Source organism: Oncorhynchus gorbuscha, linkage group LG12, assembly GCF_021184085.1.
Source record: "Oncorhynchus gorbuscha isolate QuinsamMale2020 ecotype Even-year linkage group LG12, OgorEven_v1.0, whole genome shotgun sequence".
Lineage (NCBI taxonomy): Eukaryota > Metazoa > Chordata > Actinopteri > Salmoniformes > Salmonidae > Oncorhynchus > Oncorhynchus gorbuscha.
Window position 1 is genome coordinate 35,585,613 of NC_060184.1, and position 21,248 is coordinate 35,606,860.

Consider the following 21,248-nt stretch of genomic DNA (forward strand, 5'->3'; position numbering starts at 1 on the left):
ATATATGAATGGTTAGTCCACTTTGCATCCATGGGGGCATCACCACTGTATGTATATATGTATGTGACTATGGAAAACATGCTTGTTTTTCTTCATTCAACTGAAAGAGGACCCAAATCACCAGATCTTTGGCTCAGAAAACCGACAGTAGTGGAGTCAGCTGGACCATAACGGACTGTTGTCATCCTCGAACCTGTCCTCTATCGAGTGTGTCCTCTATCCAACCATCTATCCATCTTTCCCTCCGTCCATTCATTAATCCACTCCATTCACTTTGGCAAAGCACTTATCACATGCAGTACAATTAGCATACAGTCTAATATACACTCTTAGAAAAAAGGGTTCCAAATAGGTTTTTCGGCTGTCCCCATAAGAAAACCTTTTTTTTGGTTCCAGGTAGCTCTTTTGGGTTCCATGTAGAACCCTATGTGGAAAGGATTCTATGTTCTCCTATGGTGACCCTTTAGGTTCTAGATAGGATCTTTTTTTTCTCAGTGTACCATTAGTTGAATTTCTGTAGTATTCATTTGACACTTTTTGTAAGAAAAGCAATTACTTTCCTGCTCTTTTGGCCTTTTTATTTTGTGAAGGTTAGGAACAAATAACATGCATTGTATTGTGTATGTAGGTCTGTGCAGTGTTTTATTATTCACCATTTCTCTCATCTGAATTGGTCCCATTCATTCAGCATGACGAATACCCATAGCCCACTGCTCGTGCTCGAGCTGCTGCCCCCCCATGCTCATGTTGCTTGTCAGTCATCCCATAACATTACACCAGAACCATCCTGACCGTAGAAAGATAACCTTCCCTCCAGCCTTACCGCCAGTCATAGTTCCACGGCTATGGCAGGGGACTGCCAATGGCTCGAATGGAGGGAGGTGAATGGACCACCAGGAAACTAACAAAAAGGTCTGAGAGTTCCTCTGGACAGAGAAAAGGAGTCAAAGGCAGACTGACCAATCAGAACATGCTAGACAGAACAAATACAAGATATTGTTCGTATACTTTTCATTAAGTTGCCTTTATACCATGTAGCTAATCTGTAACTATTTACTAGTGTCATTTCACTTTGCACTGGTACACTAACTATAGACACGCCTGTAGACAATGACTTAATTAAATCTCTAATTAATTGCAACGGTGTAGTTAAAACTCGCTACTGTAATTACACATAGAAATTGAAATCGATCAACATTTTATCCTTGCCACTTGATGTTATGTAATAAGGAATCAACGGTCATGGGAAATGAAAAACACAATTTCCCCCACAAGAAAATGGTAGATTTACTGTAAATGTTTCATGACGTTTTCCCCCCAAAATGTAAACCTTTCAGCTAAGTTAATGAGGCACTGTTCAGTAGGCACCACAGCATGTGTTGACCATGTTGTGGTAGCTGCCCCTGGGAGTATGAGACTGACTGACCGACCGACGGATAGTTTAATAGACAGATAGAGAAATGAGATCCTTTGTTGCGACTTCCAGGGTACCTGTCTGTGGTGTAAATGAGCTACTCGGTCTCTGTCCTCGCAGGCCCGCTTTGTCTAATTTGCTCTATCGCCTTGCTGTCTGATCCTCATGGCCCCCTCTAGATCGAAACACAACTGCAACTTCTTGACAGATCTCGTTCCAATTCAATTTCATGTTAATGTGGTGTTTGCCTGGTGGACAAGTTAATTGAATGTTTGATTTATATGTCTGTCTTCTTTCTCTTTATTTTTCCCCCCTCTAACATATTCTTCTGTTGTTTAGTCCACCCCATTTGTAATCGTCATTATAAGTTGTTGTTTTTGTACACATCTATTTAGGCCCTCTCTTCTTCTTTTATATTTTATTTGCTCATTCTCATTTAACTTTTTGTAGATGCCTCATTACCTGTAATCTACCTCTGAGTTTATTTGTATATTTACTCATGTATTTATTTGTATCTGATTTGATTTATTTCATTTTTTTTTTTTTTTAACCTTTATTTAACCAGGCAAGTCAGTTAAGAACCAATTCTTATTTACAATGACAGCCTACCAGGGAACAGTGGGTTAGCTGCCTTGTTCAGGGGCAGAACGACATATCTTTTACCTTGTCAGCTCAGGGATTCGATCCAGCAACCTTTCGGCGACTGGCCCAATGCTCAAACCACTTGGCCACCTGCCGCCCCTGATTATGTTAATTAGCCTGCCTCATCTCTTGTGTTTACTTTCTCATGTTTGCCTATTTGTCTATGTGGTGCGCATCAGGGCATAGTGTTATGTACTACAAGATTATTAGATGATACCGCATGTTCTCTCTCCGCTGTGTAATCATGACTGTTCAGCACAGTCTAATACCTGTGGTTCCACCAGTCATAACTGAAAACCATCTCTGACACTGCTGTGTGAATGTTCTTGTTGTGGATGGGAACACAGCAAACGTTGAAAACGGTGGACCATCCCAGCACTGTAATGTCCACGTCTTTGTTCGTCGTTGATTGACCAAATATCACGATCAATTAGAAGAAATGTATGTGTATACCATGTGAAATGTGTCTGCGACTTTCACTTGACTGTGATCGTGATACCAGTGTTGGCCTGAGGCATGGTAGGTACTGTTATAGTCAGATGAACTATATGTGGAGGAGTCTCTCCTGTCCCTCCATTTCCCTTACTAACTTGTGTTGCCTACCATTTTCAGGTATCCAGTTTCGCCTCCCTTCTTCCTGCAGTGTGGACCGAGCCAATCCACCTCCAGGTAAAAAAGAAGTCCTCATCACCTTTACCAACATTGCGAAACCGTCAGTCCGAGGAACCCTGGAGTTTCTCAAGGAACCATTGGAGTCAATAGGTTCATATTGACACCTTTGGTTAATTGAGAGTTCCGGGAGGGACCTTTTTTGCTGGTGCGTGTGGAACACTTTGAATTTATGGTAAATCTGTAGATAGTCTGCTCTACAGACCATCAGTGACATTTATCTATCTACTAACCCTAGCTCTAACCCTAACCTTAAACCTTATCCTAGCACAAAACTTAACCCTAACCCTCATTCCAAACCTAACCCTAACTGTACCCTTAGTAATCAGCTGTTTATCAACAGATAGTTTGTTGATAGTATGACCATCTGTAGAGCATCTCACGGGTGACCAAATAAATCTTCACGCCACGCCAATAAGCAACCCCTCCAAACTTCTGAGAGGCCCTTCCCATCACCAAAAAGGTTCCAGTTTGAACCTTTACCCAGGGGTTCCTCGATTAACCTTTTTAGAGGGGTTCCTCAAGGAACCTTTTTGAACCAACAATGGCAATCTTTTGAACCCCAAAAGGTTCTTCAAGGCTCCTTACCTTCTTAGAGTGCAGTGTAAGGAGAGGCCTATGACAGACATGTCATCTCCTTTCAAGGAGCTCTCTAACCCAGACACTTTGACTGACCCCAGCAACTCCATCTACAGCCTTTCCCACCGGCTGTTGGCTATAACACACCACCCGAATATAGAGAGAGACTCGCACAGCTCCTGCCTGTCAAGCTGCAGTGCAAGGTCCCCAGGCACACAGGGTTTGTCTGTCTGCTTCCTGTAGGGAGGCAATATGGCGTCTCTTGCTGGATACAATTGTTGTGCTTTTTCAAAAGAGGCTGTTGCCTACAGAGTATTCAAATCCACTCAGTTTGAATAGGAGGCTGTTTATTAAAAAGTCTTGAGTTTCACACTTCTTGAGTGGCTTTGAAGCTGCACACCATTAAAGCTCAGGGATAGAAATGTAAAGTTGAACGCTGTCTATGACTGCGTCACCCATCCTACTCAATTTGGTATCCACCGACGACAACAAAAAATACAACCCTTTCAAGATGGAATAAATCCATCTAAAGTGAGAGTATATGCAGAGTTGTACCACATCTAATGACTAATTAGATCCATCAAATGATGTGCTTGTTAAAATTGTAAATGGATTACGTTCAAGTTATCCTTGATTTTATACGAGTAGTATAATTATGTCAAAGATGTGTCAATCAGCTGCCGGCAATGTGTGTGTGTGTGTGTGTGTGTGTGTGTGTGTGTGTGTGTGTGTGTGTGTGTGTGTGTGTGTGTGTGTGTGTGTGTGTGTGTGTGTGTGTGTGTGTGTGTGTGTGTGTGTGTGTGTGTGTGTGTGTGTGTGTGTGTGTGTGTGTGTGTGTGTGTGTGTGTGTGTGTACCTGAGGACTATTGAGTTCCCCAGTTACACAACCTATTTGTGATAAAGTCTATTTTTGACACGGCAATGAATCACAGCCTTTTTTTTTCTCCCTCAATGACTCATCCAACAGTTTAATAAAATAGTGGTTTCCAAATTCTGCATGTCAATGTCACAGTCCACAGGGCCATCAGCATGCTGCAGTCTTTTTGTAACTAACTGGTGTGTTTAATGATGCATGCCGTATCTGGGACTCCAGTACAAGAACTCCCATGAGCTGTTCCTTTTATCCTGTTAACTGTCATTATTTGTAGTACAGTATTCTGGATGTGCTGAAAAATGTGCTGTTATTAACATAGAGGTTTGGAACTCTCTTTCCTATTGGTCTATTAACTAATTTAACGCATGGTGGTGTCACCATGGAAGGCCAAAACTCCCTCCCACCAAAACAGGCAGAAATGTCAGGCAGGCTGTTCAAACAGGTCTTACACTAAAAGAGTATTATCATCATTTTCACAACTTCATAGTATTATTCCAACCTCATCTTGTGGAAATATATATAAAACACAGGAATTTGTTTTGTTTTACTTTATTGGGCTTTTAATATATTTCTTCAAGACTAAATTAGCTTGGTTATAATTCATAAGGAATCTGGTAGAAACACCTTCTCACCTTTTGTCTAACATAGCTTGTTACATATAACTATGTTTTTTAAACAATTATATGAGGCTATCAGAATTAGAAGTTCATATCAAGCAACTGCATTTAATATCATTGAAGCAATGGTACTCTACCTGTTTGAGCCCAGCCTCTGAAGTAGGCATACTGTAGCTCCTTGCTGCTAGCCCTTTTCTGCTATGAGGTCCATCTGGATTAAGATCACATTCTCATTTGCACTTGAAAGAAGGGTTGCTACCCATAATCCTCCACTGCACAGAAGGAGCTATAGCCTGTAAACACTGGGCTTATTAACCAGAAAGAAGCATCAGTGTCGAGTGTTCATCTCTGGCAGTAAAAATAAAAAATAAAAATATTTTTTAAATCCTCTGAGTTTCCCCTTTCTTCTGTTCTGTGTCCCCAGTGTCCTTGTGATGCATTTAACATAATCCCCTCATCACTCCGCCATTCGCTTTCATCACTCACTGTAGTAGCATACGTACTCTGGTGCACTGGGCCGCCCGCCTTGCTGTGAGAACTCTCGCCCCATCTTTCACTATTATATTATCGTCCTCCATTCTCTCCCCTTCAGAACCTCTGCTTTACAATAACTCCTCTTCCTCTCCCTCTTCTCCCTGCTTGCTCTCCAGCGGTGACGCACACGCCTAGCTATAAGGCAAAGACGCCACCTCCGGTGCCACCTCGCGCCACCTCCAAGCCCCTCATCTCGGTGACGGCCCAGAGCAGCACAGATTCCACCCAGGATGCCTACCACGAGGGAAGGCACCCGCGGGGGAGTATCCTGTGGGCGCCGGACGGTCTGGGCGGCTCGGGTCGAAACCTCTACAACTCCACCGACAGCCTGGATAGTGCCAAGGCGGTGACGTTGGCCATGGAGACGGCGGCGGGCAAGCGGCACGCCTCCATGGGCAGCCACAGCTCCGTGCAGACGTGTGACAAGGCGGTGCTCGTGTCCAAGGCTGAGGAATACCTCAAAACACCACGCTCTTCCATAGGGATTCAGGCAAGACAAGTTCATTCATACACACATATGCTCATACACACACACACATTATGCATAGATACACACACACACACACACACACAGGACGTGAATCCTTTCTCACAACAACACATTGTGCCTGCAGTGATGCGCACTAACACACCGCTAGTCACTGTCTCCACTCCCCATGACAGCTGATGTTAGACAAAGAAACACGCAAACATACGCGCACATCATTCAAAAACGTTCACACCGAGAAGTATATCATATATTATAACAACGATGTCGCTCTTGCTGCGGGTGATTCCCTGATCTACCTCTACGCAGACGGCACCATTCTGTATACATCTGGTGTTAACTAACTTCCAAACGAGCTTCAATGCCATACAACACTCCTTCCGTGGCCTTCAAATGCTCTTAAATACTATTAAAACCAAATGCATGCTTTTCAACCGTTCGCTGCCCGCACCCACCCGCCCGACTAGCATCACTACTCTGACTTAGAATGTGTGGACAACTACAAATACCTAGGTGTCTGGCTAGACTGTAAATTCTCCTTCCAGACTCATAATAAACATCTCCAATCCAAAAGTAAATCTAGAATCGGCTTCCTATTTTGCAACAAAGCCTCCTTCACTCACGCAGACAAACATACCCTCGTAAAACTGACTATCCTACCGATCCTCGACTTCGGCGATGTCATTTACAAAATAGCTTCCAATACTCTACTCAGCAAACTGGATGCAGTCTATCACAGTGCCATCCGTTTTGTCACCAAAGCCCCTTATACCACCCCCCACTGCGACCTGTATGCTCTACTCGTCTGGCCCTCGCTACATATTCGTCGCCAGACCCACTGGCTCCAGGTCATCTATAAGTATATGCTAGGTAAAGCTCTGCCTTATCTCAGCTCACTGGTCATGATAACAACACCCACCCGTAGCACGCGCTCCAGCAGGTACAGTGAGGGGGGGAAAGTATGTAATCCCCTGCTGATTTTGTACGTTTGCCCACTGACAAAGAAATGATCAGTCTATAATTTTAATGGTAGGTTTATTTGAACAGTGAGAGACAGAATAACAACAAAAGAATCCAGAGAAACGCATGTCAAAAATGTTATAAAATGAGGGAAATAATTATTTGACCCCCTCTCAATCAGAAAGATTTCTGGCTCGCAGGTGTCTTTTATACAGGTAACGAGCTGAGATTAGGAGCACACTCTTAAAGGGAGTGCTCCTAATCTTAGTTTGTTACCTGTATGAAGACACCTGTCCACTGAAGCAGTCAATCAATGAGATTCCAAACTCTCCGCCAATGGCCAAGACCAAAGAGCTCTCCAAGGATGTCAGCGACAAGATTGTAGCCCTACACAAGGCTGGAATGGGCTACAAGACTATCACCAAGCAGTTTGGTGAGAAGGTGACAACAGGTGCGATTATTCGCAAATGGAAGAAGCACAAAAGAACTGTCAATCTCCCTCGGCCTGGGGCTCCACGCCACGCAAGATCTCACCTCGTGGAGTTGCAATGATCATGAGAAGGGTGAGGAATCAGCCCATAACTACACGGGAGGATCTTGTCAATGATCTCAAGGCATCTGGGACCATAGTCACCAAGAAAACAATTGGTAACACACTACGCCGTGAAGGACTGAAATCCTGCAGCGTCGGCAAGGTCCCCCTGTCTAGAAAGCACATATACATGCCCGTCTGAAGTTTGCCAATGAACATCTGAATGATTCAGAGGACAACTGGGTGAAAGTGTTGTGGTCAGATGAGACCAAAATGGAGCTCTTCGGCATCAACTCAACTCGCCGTGTTTGGAGGAGAAGGAATGCTGCCTATGACCCCAAGAATACCATCTCCACTGTCAAACATGGAGGTGGAAACATTATGCTTTGGGGGTGTTTTTCTGCTAAGGGGACAGGACAACTTCACCGCATCAAAGGGTCGATGGACTGGGCCATGTACCGTCAAATCTTGGGTGAGGACCTCCTTTCCTCAGCCAGGGCATTGAAAATGGGTCGTGGATAGGTATTCCAGCATGACAATGACCCAAAACACACGGCCAACGCAACAAAGGACTGGCTCAGGAAGAAGCACATTAAGGTCCTGGAGTGGCCTAGCCAGTCTCCAGACCTTAAACCCATAGAAAATCTGTGGAGGGAGCTGAAGGTACGAGTTGCCAAACGTCAGCCTCGAAACCTTAATTACTTGGAGAAGATCTGAGATGTGTGCAAACCTGGTGGCCAACTACAAGAAACGTCTGACCTCTGTGATTGCCAACAAGGGTTTTGATACCAAGTACTAAGTCATTTTTTGTAGAGGGGTCAAATACTTATTTCCCTCATTAAAATGCAAATCAATTTATAACATTTTTGACATGTGTTTTTCTGGATTTGTTTGTTGTTATTCTTTCTCTCACTGTTGAAAATAACCTACCATTAAAATTATAGACTGATCATTTCTTTGTCAGTGGGCAAACGTACAAAATCAGCAGGGGATCAAATACTTTTGTTCCCTCACTGTATATCTCACTGGTCGTTCCCAAAGCCAACACCTCCTTTGGCCGCCTTTCCTTCCAGTTCTCTGCTGCCAATGACTGGAACTAATTGCAAAAATCGCTGAAGCTGGAGACTTATATTTCCCTCACTAACTTTAAACATCAGCTATCTGAGCAGCTTACCGATCGCTGCAGCTGTACATAGACCATCTGTAAATAGCCCACCCAATCTACCTACCTCATCCCCATATTGTTTTTATTTACTTTTCTGCTCTTTTGCACACCAGTATTTCTACTTGCACATCATCATCTGCTCATCTATCACTCCAGTGTTAATTTGCTAAACTGTAATTACTTCGCTACTATGGCCTATTTATTGCCTTACCACCTCACGCCATTTGAACACACCGTATATAGACTTTATTTTTTTTCTATTGTGTTATTGACTGTACGCTTGTTTATTCCATGTGTGTGTTGTCGTTTGTGTCGCACTGCTTTGCTTTATCTTGGCCAGGTCGCAGTTGTAAATGAGAACTTGTTCTCAACTAGCTTACCTGGTTAAATAAAGGTGAAATAAAAAATGAATTGAAAAGAAAAGTAGCAATCTCACACTAACCCAATGGGACCCTGACCAATAAGGATTAATGACCACACAGCTCTACAGCCACTGGCCAGCCCAGAGAGCCCAGGCAGCACTCAGCTCAATATAACACACACACACATATATCACCTCATGATGACTAATAGAGTAGAATAACATTAGACGAAAATGTTGATGATGATTGTTTATCGGTGTAATTCAATTTGATCGCATTATCTATTTTACACTGGCAACAAATCAAACTAATGAAAGAAATGGAATTACATTTACTAATGACTCAAAGTATTTTCTGGACGCCTGCCGCGGTGGCTTGTGAACATGTTTTACACCTTCTCATGACCTCTGACTTGATATGAAACACGTTATATAGCATTAATGTGACCGTTTAAACCGCTCATTTCCCTTTCATGCCAAGATTCTCTCTTTTGCGATGCAGTTTCTCAAGGGGTTGATAGAAACCGATGTATCGTCACCATCGTCTTCGTCAACCTCATCATCATTATCAGCAGAATAAGCAGTTCAGCACCATATTAATACAGGTCATCGCATCTGGTGTGAATAGTTATGTACTATGAAGTACTCATTGACATTATATTCCATACTCAAATTTTTCTACGTCATTAGTTGTGTGTGTGTGTGTGTGTGTGTGTGTGTGTGTGTGTGTGTGTGTGTGTGTGTGTGTGTGTGTGTGTGTGTGTGTGTGTGTGTGTGTGTGTGTGTGTGTGTGTGTGTGTGTGTGTGTGTGTGTGTGTGTGTGTGTGTGTGTGTGTGTGAGATGAGCCATGCGTTGGGGATATAGAGAGGGACCGGCCCATAAACGCCTTCACTCTCAGGGAGACAATCCTTTGCTCAGGTTATAGGGGTCTCGGGACAAACACCGGCCTCTCTCAGTCTCTCGTCTCTCTGTATATACAGTGGGGCAAAAAAGTATTTAGTCAGCCACCAATTGTGCAAGTTCTCCCACTTAAAAAAATGAGAGAGGCCTGTAATTTTCATCATAGGTACACTTCAACTATGACAGACAAAATTAGTTTTTTTTAAAACAGAAAATCACATTGTAGGATTTTTAATGAATTTATTCGCAAATTATGGTGGAAAATAAGTATTTTGTCAATAACAAAAGTTTACCTCAATTCTTTGTTATATACCCTTTGTTGGCAATGACAGAGGTCAAACGTTTTCTGTAAGTCTTCACAAGGTTTTCACACACCGTTGCTGGTATTTTGGCCCATTCCTCCATGCAGATCTCCTCTAGAGCAGTGATGTTTTGGGGCTGTTGCTGGGCAACACAGCCTTTCAACTCCCTCCAAAGATGTTCTATGGGGTTGAGATCTGGAGACTGGCTAGGCCACTCCAGGACCTTGAAATGCTTTTTTTTCATTGTCATGCTGAAAGACCCAGCCACATTTCATCTTCAATACCCTTGTTGATGGAAGGAGGTTTTCACTCAAAATCTCACGATACATGGCCCCATTCATTCTTTCCTTTACACGGATCAGTCGTCCTGGTCCCTTTGCAGAAAAACAGCCCCAAAGCATGATGCCCCCACCCCCATGCTTCACAGTAGATATGGTGTTCTTTGGATGCAACTCAGCATTCTTTGTCCTCCAAACACGACAAGTTGGAGTTTTTACTAAAAAGTTATATTTTGGTTTCATCTGACCATATGACATTCTCCCAATCTTCTTCTGAATCATCCAAATGCTCTCTAGCAAACTTCAGATGGGCCTGGACATGTACTGGCTTAAGCAGGCGGACACGTCTGGCACTGCAGGATTTGAGTCCCTGGCGGCGTAGTGTGTTACTGATGGTAGGCTTTGTAACTTTGGTCCCAGCTCTCTGCAGGTCATTCACTAGGTCCCCCGTGTGGTTCTTGGATTTTTGCTCACCTTTCTCGTGAACATTTTGACCCCACGGGGTGAGTTCTTGCGTGGAGCCCCAGATCGAGGGAGATTATCAGTGGTCTTGTATGTCTTCCATTTCCTAATAATTGCTCCCACAGTTGATTTCTTCAAACCAAGCTGCTTACCTATTGCAGATTCAGTCTTCCCAGCCTGGTGCAGGTCTACAATTTTGTTTCTGGTGTCCTTTGACATCACTTTGGTCTTGGCCATAGTGGAGTTTGGAGTGTGACTGTTTGAGGTTGTGGACAGGTGTCTTTTAAACTGATAACAAGTTCAAACGGGTACCATTAATACAGGTAACGAGTGGAGGACAGAGGAGCCTCTTAAAGAAGAAGTTACAGGTCTGTGAGAGCCAGAAATCTTGCCTGTTTGTAGGTGACCAAATACTTATTTTCCACCATAATTTGCAAATAAATTCATTAAAAGTCCTACAATGTGATTTTCTGGATTTTTTTTCTCATGTTGTCTGTCATAGTTGAAGTGTACCTATGATGAAAATGACAGGCCTCTCATATTTTTAAGTGGGAGAACTTGCACAATTGGTGGCTGACTAAATACTTTTTTGCCCCACTGTATAGTATAGATCACTATAGTTTACCAAGCACCCTCATTGATGTTCAGTTAGTGTAGTAGTAAATTAGTTCACCCATGATACTGTAATAAAGATGTTACTGACATTGACGTGTGTTATTGTTTATGATCAAATTGGTATTTACCAGGTGGAGACGGCGACAGACTCCGAGTCGGAGAGCAAAGGGCTTCCTCAATACCATTCTGTGGGCACCCAGGTGGAGGATGACAAAGGGTACGCATGCAGGAAATGGAAACAGAAAATACAACCGTTGCAGTTTGCCCTCTGACCTTTTACAGCAGCAGTTGATAATCTCCCTCTGGGTCCTGATTGCACTAAATCAATATTTAGCGATATTGTGAAACTTATATTGCACATGTTCTGTTGAATGAATTGTTTTTTTGTATACAGCGCCTTTGGAAAGTATTCAGACCCCTTGACTTTTTCCAAATGTTGTTACATTACAGCCTTATTCTAAAATTGATTAAATTGTTTTTCCCCTCATCAATCTACACACAATATCCCATAATGACAAAGCAAAAACAAGTTTTTAGACATTTTTGCTAATTTATAATAAATAAATAAAAATTGAAATATTATATTTACTTAAGTATTCAGACCCTTTACTCAGTACTTTGTTGAAGCACGCTACGAGCTTGGACACCTGTATTTGGGGAGTTTCTCCCATTTTTATCTGCAGATCCTCTCAAGCTCTGTCAGGTTGGATGGGGAGCGTCGCGGCACAGCTATTTTCAAGTATCTCCAGAGATATTTGACCGGGTTCAAGTTCAGGTTCTGACTGGGCCACTCAAGGACATTCAGAGACTTGTCTTGGCTGTGTGCTTCAGGTCATTGTACTGTTGGAAGGTGAACCATCACCCCAGTCTGAGGTCCTGAGCTCTCTGGAGCAGGTTTTCATCGAGGATCTCCCTGTACTTTGCACCGTTCATCTTTGCCTCGATACTGACTAGTCTCCCAGTCTCTACTGCTGAAAAACATCCCCACATCCCCATCCCCACAGCATGATGGTGCCAGGTTTCTTCCAGACGTGACCCTTGGCATTCAGGCCTAAGAGTCTTTAGTTTCATCAGACCAGAGAATCTTTTGGCAAACTCCAAGCGGGCTGTCATGTGCCTTTTACTGAGGAGTGGCTTCCACTCTACCATAAAGGCCTGACTGGTATAGTGCTGCACAGATAGTTGTCCTTCTGGAAGGTTCTCCCATCTCCACAGAGGAACTCTGGAGCTCTGTCAGTGTGACCATCGGGTTCTTGGTCACCTCCCTGACCAAGGCCTGTCTCCCCCCATTTGCTCATTTGGGCCGAGCGGCCAGCTCTAGGAAGTGTTGTTGGCTCCAAATTCCATTTAAGAATGATGGATGGCACTGTGTTATTGGGGACTTCAAATGCTGCAGAAATGTTTTGATACCCTTTCCCAGATCTGTGCCTCTTTCTCGGAGCTCTACCGAGAATTCCTTCGACCTCATGGCTTGGTTTTTGCTCTGACATGCACTGTCAACTGTGGGACCCTTTATAGACAGCCTTTCCAAGTCATGTCCAATCAATTGAAATTACCACAGGTGGCTTCCAATCAAGTTGTACAGACATCTCAAGGATGATCAATGGAAACAGGGATGCACCTCAGCTCGATTTTGAGTCTCATAGCAAAGTGTCTGAATTCTTATGTAAATAAGGTATTTCTGTTTTTATTTTTGATAGATTTGCAAAAAAATCTTTTTTTTTTAACTGTTTTCGCTTTGTCATTATGTGGTATTGTGTGTAGATTGTGTGTAGATTTCTGAGGATGTTTTTTCATTTAATCAATTTTAGAAAGAGGCTGTAACGTAACACAATTTGGAAAAAGTCATTGATTCTCTGAATCAATATCAATATCATCAATATATTTGGACCCATATATTATTCTTCTAAACGATTTATTATTCTCTGTATACATATATTTGTATGTGTGTGTCTGCATGTGTGTATTCTCCCTCAGGCATGGCAGGTTCAAGCGCTCCAACAGCGTGACGACGGCCGTACAAGCTGACATGGAACTAGAGGGCTTCCCCACCATGGAGGACAAGGGCCTGCAGTTCGGAGGGGGCTTGGGCTTCCGCGGGGGCCACTCGGAGCCTAGCACGCCCACCCAGTACGGGGCTGTCCGCACCGTCCGCACCCAGGGCCTCTTCAGCTACCGGGAGGACTACCAGCGCTCCTCCAGCGGACCGCCCAGCCCGCAGCCCGAGTCGTGGCTGACAGAGCCCTCTCTGGAGGGGGCTGAGACGGGCCGAGTGTCCCCCCTCCGCAGGGACGGCGGCTGGTTCATGCAGCTCCTCCATAATGAAACTAAGAGGATGGAGGGATGGTGTAAAGACATGGAGAGGGAGGCTGAAGAGCATGACCTGTCGGAGGAGAGTGAGTTTCTGACGCTGCAGCATAGAGGCATGTACTGGCTCTATAGTCCCTAAGGCAGGGGCTGTTCATATTCTAATGCATTCGTTTCTCAATGCATTCACTGATAACCCTTTAGAATTGAATGGGCAAAGTCATGTTTGTGGATGGAAATGTATTACAACCTACAAGTGTTGTTATTAACACATTTGATTTGCTAATGAATACCTGTCCAGCGTTTTGAACCTTGGTGCAGTGGACAGATTTGAGTGAGATAACACTGGTGCGTAGCCAAAGAGCTCTATTTTCATGTCATCCAACAAATGTAAACGCCTGGAGTTTGAATAAACGCCATTGGCATTTAATTGTAACCGGTGCTGTGGTCAGATGACTTGAGAATAGAGCTCTTTGGCCACGCACACTAGTGAGGGGTTTTGCATCGAAATAAGGATGCATAAGCAGGAGAGAACCCCATACATACTGTATAATATGGTGGTGGATTTTTGATGTTTTGGAGCTACTTTGCATCATGAACTTTACCCAGTACCAAGACATTTTAGCCAAAAACCTGGTTGCCTCTGCCAGGAGGCTGAAGCTTGGTCGTGCGTGAATCTACCAGCAATAACCCCAAGCACACATCAAAATGGCCATTAAATGGTCTCCTGACCCCATTTATTAAAACCTGTGGTTTTAATTGAAGATGGAAGGCCATACGCGCAGATAAAAATATATCAAGGATCTGGAAGGATTCTTTATGGAGGAAGGGTCCAAGATCCCTCCCAATGTGTTCTCCAATCTCATAAAACATTTTAGAAATGGCCCCAGTGCTGTTTTCCTTGCAAGGCGAGGTATTGAAAACAGGGGTGCCAATTATTTCACCACTATCGTTTTGAGAGAAACAAAGATTACTTATTAAACTAAATCTATTTCCCTGAGAAATGGTAGAGAAAAAATATATATAATTTTCAAATGTTTTGAAGCATACCAATTAGCTCAGTATTTGTATTATTTATTTTATAGTATTTTTTTGCCTGACTATATTTACAGAATTAAGAGTCTAATCTCACTCCATATGCGCATCTCACTGTCTCTCTCTCTCTGTCTCTCTCTTTCTCTCTCTCTGTCTCTCTCTGTCTCTCTCTCTGTCTCTCTCTGTTTCTCTCTTTCTCTCTGTCTCTCTCTCTGTCTCTCTCTTTCTCTCTCTCGGTCTCTCTCTCTGTCTCTCTCTTTCTCTCTCTCTGTCTCTCTCTCTCTGTGTGTGTGTGTCCTCCAGTCCTAGGGAAAATCCGAAGTGCCGTGGGCAGCGCACAACTCCTCATGTCTCAAAAATTCCAGCAGTTCTACTGGCTGTGTCAGCAGAACCTGGTAAGTGCCCAATAATACTATAATAGACCATGGCGGGTGTACCATGATGGGTGCACTATGGTGTGTGTGTGTGTGTGTGTGTGTGTGTGTGTGTGTGTGTGTGTGTGTGTGTGTGTGTGTGTGTGTGTGTGTGTGTGTGTGTGTGTGTGTGTGTGTGTGTGTGTGTGTGTGTGTGTGTGTGTGTGTGTGTGTGTGTGTGTGTGTGTGTGTGTGTGTGTGTGTGAGAACATATGCATGCATACGTCAGTGTTGTGTATTGAAATTACACCTTATATCTCACATTCTCACTGACAGCACACAGGGCTTGATAAGTGCTGTGCCGGAAGCTGCACTGACTGGCTGCTTCCAGAAATAGCTGTCCCAATTGACATCGAAACAGGCCTTCTGCTTGTACTGACCCCCCCCCCCCCCCCACACACACACAGTAAGCGGAAGAAGGATACAAATAGGAAACTGAGGTGCCTACGTTCACACCGTTCATTAATACGGAGAGACAGACTTTCAATGTGTTTTGAATAACGAACCTTCCACCCTCTCTCGTTACTCACCCCAAACGTAGTCGGAAGTTTTCACATTTTCGTAAGACCTCATTTTAATTACCCGCCTAATGTCAACCTGCATTAGTTACTGTAGGGCTAGTCTCAGAAGACACACAAATACAGTTTCCAGAGCTATCCTCTTTGTTAAGTTACTTTTTGAGAGAGACTGCTCAAATGACTGTAAGTCGCTTTGGATAAAAGCGTCTGCTAAATGGCATATATTATTATTATTATTATGATGCTTCACTTGCCATTTCTTCACACAATGCAGACATTTCTTAAATGAAAAAAAACAAAGAGTTTGTGAGAGGAGGGGCTTTAATGACCCTTCTCCTTTGCTGTAGCGTGATTCTTTTTTGTGTCTGATGCCTATGATACCTTAAAGCCGGTGTTTTGCTCTCTTTCTGAGGGGCCGTGGGCTCTCTATCTGCGTTCCCCCAGAGATAATGGGATGATGGATGAAGTCCCACATTTACTGTGACAGGGCTTAGATTGCCCTGTGCCTCTCAAACGTGTCCCACTGACTAGTACCCCTGCCAGAGAGAGAGCACTACCCCTGGCATAACCCCATATCACAACTGTAATGACTGTGGGGGGGGGGGGGGGGGGGGGGGGGTGGAGGAGGTGGAGTCGTGTGTGTGTGTGTGCGCGCGTGCGTGCGTGCGTGCAAGTGCACGTGTTTGTGTCATCTGGACAGCGCAAGTGGTCAGTAATACAAATGTCAATGTCGAACCTGTTCAGGTATACAGCACACCGTGTTGCGTTTGTGTGCTGAGTCATTGCCGACCTTTATGTGTAATTATGCGTTGAATGTTCACACAAACAGATACGTGGGCGTGATGAATGCTCTTTTACAGTGTAGAACGCCACATGGATGTAGCCTTGATTTTCTCCATGAAATGGAGCTCATGGCTGGCAAAAGGACATGAAATGCATCTGTTATTTTAAAGAGTTAAGGAGGACATCTAGTGGTTGGACAGTTTTACAGGGGGGGGTTTGGAAGCAGGTGTTGGAAGATGCAATAGCTGGTGATGTAACACAAGCACTTAAAAAATCCCAATTATAGTCTATAACAGTTATGACTATACGTTCTCATGGTCACTGAGGTGTTGATAACTATATAAAATGTTCTCCCTCCCCCACCTTTCACTTTTCCGGTCACCCCCCTTCCCTGCCACCCTTCACCCCTCAGGACCCCAGCGCCATGCCCCGCCCCACCTCTCAGGACCTGGCCGGATTCTGGGACCTGCTGCAGCTCTCCATCGACGACGTCACTGCCAAGTTTGACGAGCTGCAGGAAATCAAGAGCAATGAGTGGAGGCCCGTGGAGAGCCCCGAGAAGAAGACACCATTACAGGTATGTTAATGGAGTTGTTACCCTTTCACAGCTAGCAAACTGGACTGCGGAGGTGTATTGTCGAATGGTATTGGCCAATTCTTACTTATTTGTAGTGTTTTATCCTGCCCTTGTTCAGAAAATTACATGGCTCAAATCTCTTCTCTCTCTCATCCTCTCGCTCGCATTCTCTTTATCTCTCATTCACTCTCAATAAAGGAGAGAAAGTGGCCTCCTCCGCTGCCAAAGAGGCCTCCGAAGGGGCGTGGCGGCGTGATGCGGGAGCGCTCTCTGGACCTGCAGGACCGCCAGCGTCAGGAGGCACGGCGCCGCCTCATGGCAGCTAAGCGGGCGGCTTCCTTCAGACAGAACTCAGCCACAGAGCGGGCGGACAGCATCGAGATCTACATCCCCGAGGCCCAGACCCGCCTTTGAGGTCTAAGCATTTACCCCTCTAGCCTGACCCCGACCCCAGCTCTGCCCCCTTCCGGCCCCCATATCCCAGACCCAGCCAGTGGGTGTCACCCAGACTCCTTCCTCCCTCTTTCTTGTCGTCTGTGTCTCACTTTCACTTCTTACTGTTTCTCTCCATCTATTGCCCTTCTTCTGATGTCCTCTCCGCTTTAAGACGGAGGTAATATTCACCACCCCTCCACCCCATTATAATGAGCTGCTACTACAACCTCCCCTTTAACCGAACTGATCCACCATCACAATTATATTTGGCTAATTACAAGCAAAATGATTATTTTCTATACTGTAACAAATTCTCTTGTTGGAAATGTATTCATCCCCCCAAGAGCTTTCGCATTGCCATCATGTATTATGAGCCTCTGGGTAAAGTAAGGGTAATATCAGTATTTTCCCACCGTGTTCAAAAGGAATCACAAAGTGCAACTTTTCTATGGAGAATCTCACCAGCATCAGTGGTCTTGGGCTAAATCACCCTGTGCGGAGACTACTACTCCCCAGTGGTAGCACAGAGGTGGTGATGACTCACTGTCAAGATAGAAGTCTGGAAATGTCTCCCCCCTGTTTGTGGGTTGTCAGTCAAAGTGGGGGGAATATGTAGTGCGATTGATCAACACCTGCAATTGAAATACCTCAGTCTTGCAGTGGGCACTCTAGGGTAAAAACCATAGACATAGAATTCAAATCTATTTCTATGGGGTCTATTCTATTTCTATGGTAGAGACCAAGGAGTAGTCATCACATCTGATATGGTCGCACAGCATCCTGGGTATAGTAGTTCCGTTGTTATTCTTGGGACGTACTCACACCACTTTTTACCAAGCTTGCTGCTGCAGCCACTGCCTAACATTGCTGAGACATGGGATGTGAAAAAGACATGCAGCAGTAACCCAGCTAGCACATTTAGTTCCTTGGAAGTTGTGGGACAGAAGTTTTTGGTTTCCAATTGATTCTGGGAACAAAGCCATAAGTTTCCTGATCGGTAAAACTGAACATTTTTAAAACGTTCTGGGAATGTACATTTTTAGGTTGCACGGAGGTTCTGAGAACCTTTTACTACGGTTCCCTGAAAGTTTTCCTGGGAGGTTTTATTAATGTTCTGAGAACGGAAATTATAGGTTATTTGAAGGTGATCAAATAACGTTCTGAGAACATTCTCTAAATGTTGTGAATGTTTGGAACTAAATATTAAGGTTATTTTGAGGTTTTTGAATCACTTAAAACGTTCACTGAACGTTTCAATAAGACTGCTAGCTTAGGTTGACTGTTTTGAACTCCAAGCAGAGATAGGACACACGGAAATTAATCATGCAAACACATGTATTTTTTTATTTTGGCACAGCGTCAGTGAGATTCAAACCTACGATCTTCTGTTCTCTGTCCATGGAATTAGTTCACTGCGACAGCAGGATGGAGCTACAGTAGCATGCCATGTTTTTTAAACTCATACAAAGATGTTAATTTTAGTTTATTCCAAAGGAAATACATTCCAAAGGAAACTCATTAAGACCAGGGCGCCCAATTATTGGGCCCAGCCAACACACCTGAACACACTTACGAAGAAAGAGGATAGAGAGAGTTTTGTTGACACTGGGAATAGATGTATAAGATTTTAAATAACATTATTATAATGTTCTTTGAACGCTACAATGTTTTTTCTTGTGGTTCTTCTGTAACACTTTCTTAATGTTCTTAAAACAATGGCTTTAAACAGAACCGTGAGGAAACCTGCAGAAAACTTTACACTAAAGTACTGAAATTCCCACAGAATAACGTTGTTTCTTAACGTTCTCAGAACTATTTCAGAATATTCCCAATGTCAAACCAGTTGACGAACATTCCTTTAACATTACACATTTTTTGGTTAAATGTAACCATGTTTGAACTTTTAGGAAACATTCTGTTAAAGTAATGAAATAACAAGAAAATACGGTGTTTTTGTCAAGTTCCTTAAATGTGTTGATAAAGTTCCAAAGCCAAGCAACTATACTGTACCATTCCCAGAAAGTTGTGGGAAGGTTGAAAAAATAACCATGGGACAACCACCCGGTCACCAAACTTATGGTTCTCAGAACGTAATGTGCTAGCTGGGACAGTACCTTAGGGCTGCATTTATGCATTTTCAGTTACGATAACGGCTTTGTCGTAAGGTTGAAACATGGTTATGATATGGGTTGTACAGTGCATTTATTCGTCTGATCCATGTTTCCATTGCAACACTATTGTAAAACACATAAAGGGAAAAAATGTTTCAAATTTCATGAAAAAAAAAGTTGACTATGATATAATGCATTTTTGCACCTTATATATACTATTCATGTTTGTATTTCCAAGGGAAATGTAGTAAATGACACTCACATGATATTGTTGCAGTTGAATTGCAAGGACAAAAAAATGGAACATTTGCTATTGAATATGTCTGATGCTGTTCTATACACAGCATCAATCTGCACCTTGAGTTTTGTGTCCATCCCCTGATGTCCAGTACTATTGTAATGATAATAATGGTGATAAATAATGTAATCTATCACATATATACCCAATGACCAACATCACAAACTACATTGAACTTGAATTGTATCATAGTGGACGCTGTGAAAGAATGACTGTTGATGGGGCGGAGAGAGCAGTGCCCCAACAGACAGATGACTTATACCTATTAGAGACCACATCACACACATTCTATCCCATCCGGCACACAGCAATCAAGTATTTTTTACAGAAGTAGTGTGGGACAGACAGGTGCAAATGTCACTTTAACACTATCCAGTTACTAGTAAATGGTGCTGCTTTTTACCTGAAACGGTTGTCCTTTACCCAGTCCTATGTGCACGCACACACACACACACACACACACACACACACACACACACACACACACACACACACACACACACACACACACACACACACACACACACACACACACACATACTCAAGGACTTTTTAATAACAGAGATTTACTAAAATGGTGCCCATAGCATCTGCAATTAAAGATAGTGGCTATTGACTTGCGGGAAGAAAGATAAAAACGTATTTGCAAAATGTCTATTTGCATTGTTCATTTTTGCTTAAAAGTTGTTTATTGACAATGTGTACGATGAGGTATTTCTACTCCCTATCTTGCCATGAGCTAAGAGGGTTGCTGTAATAGTAGCCATAGGCAAAGGTCTAGGGAATTCTAGTGAGAGAGAGAGCAAGGCATTTACATTTCTATGACGTTACTCCGCTGCTTTGGCGGTGCTCGACAACACCACACTTGGGAGCCTGTTGTTTCAATGAACTGTATATTTCCTTCAAAAAATGAAACTGTACTTATACTAGATGACATGATATACTGGCATTTGCGTTGTACTGCGTGTCATTGATATAGTATTTCCATTTACCCATATGAACAGTAGATTGGATGTTCTTAGTATAATTCATTTATTCCCATATACTTGTTATGTTATAGGGTTGTAAGCTTCTAGCACCAGTGGTCGACTAGAAATTTTCTATAGAATGTGATGCAAAAACAGGGTGAGCTGTTATATATCCACATAGCCTAGATGAAGACCATTTTAATTACGACCTTTTGGAAGGGCAACACACAGTAAGCAACCGTTCAGTTGGTCAGATACGTTGCCAGATATTTTGCTAAAATAGGGTGGAAAGTAGTTGAATAAACTGGGACTTTCCTCATTCCTCTATAGCTTCTGGTAAACCACTCAACGTCTCCAATTTCATTTCCTGACATCGGCCTCTCTCTGCTGTGAACCACAATGAAACCGTTA

The 21,248-nt window shown here is 43.3% G+C and overlaps 2 protein-coding genes across 2 annotated transcripts in view; both read left to right on the forward strand.

Annotated features, from left to right (window-relative positions):
• Nucleotides 1–7,077, forward strand: part of LOC123990368 (disks large-associated protein 2-like) — a 46,799-nt gene extending 39,722 nt beyond the window's left edge. The window contains exons 5-7 of the mRNA XM_046290935.1: nucleotides 2,669–2,725; nucleotides 5,446–5,819; nucleotides 7,045–7,077. Of these exons, the coding sequence (XP_046146891.1) occupies nucleotides 2,669–2,725; nucleotides 5,446–5,819; nucleotides 7,045–7,077 (464 nt within the window). The remainder of the gene's footprint in view (nucleotides 1–2,668; nucleotides 2,726–5,445; nucleotides 5,820–7,044) is intronic.
• A 35-nt stretch (nucleotides 7,078–7,112) lies between these two features.
• On the forward strand, nucleotides 7,113–20,524 carry LOC123990369 (disks large-associated protein 2). The gene is made up of 6 exons (XM_046290936.1): nucleotides 7,113–7,217; nucleotides 11,524–11,609; nucleotides 13,370–13,788; nucleotides 15,038–15,129; nucleotides 16,861–17,025; nucleotides 17,224–20,524. Exons 1-6 carry the CDS (start codon nucleotides 7,113–7,115, stop codon nucleotides 17,437–17,439), a joined length of 1,083 nt encoding a protein of 360 aa, XP_046146892.1. The 3' UTR covers nucleotides 17,440–20,524.
• The last annotated feature ends 724 nt before the right edge of the window (nucleotides 20,525–21,248 follow it).

Coding starts and splice junctions, on each gene's coding strand:
- LOC123990369 (XM_046290936.1), top strand. CDS start 7,113: ATGGCCAAGACCAAAGAGCTCTCCAAGGATGTCAGCGACAAGATTGTA. Junction 7,218..11,523: donor CCAAGCAGTTTGGTGAGAAG/GTGACAACAGGT, acceptor GGTATTTACCAG/GTGGAGACGGCGACAGACTC. Junction 11,610..13,369: donor CAGGTGGAGGATGACAAAGG/GTACGCATGCAG, acceptor ATTCTCCCTCAG/GCATGGCAGGTTCAAGCGCT.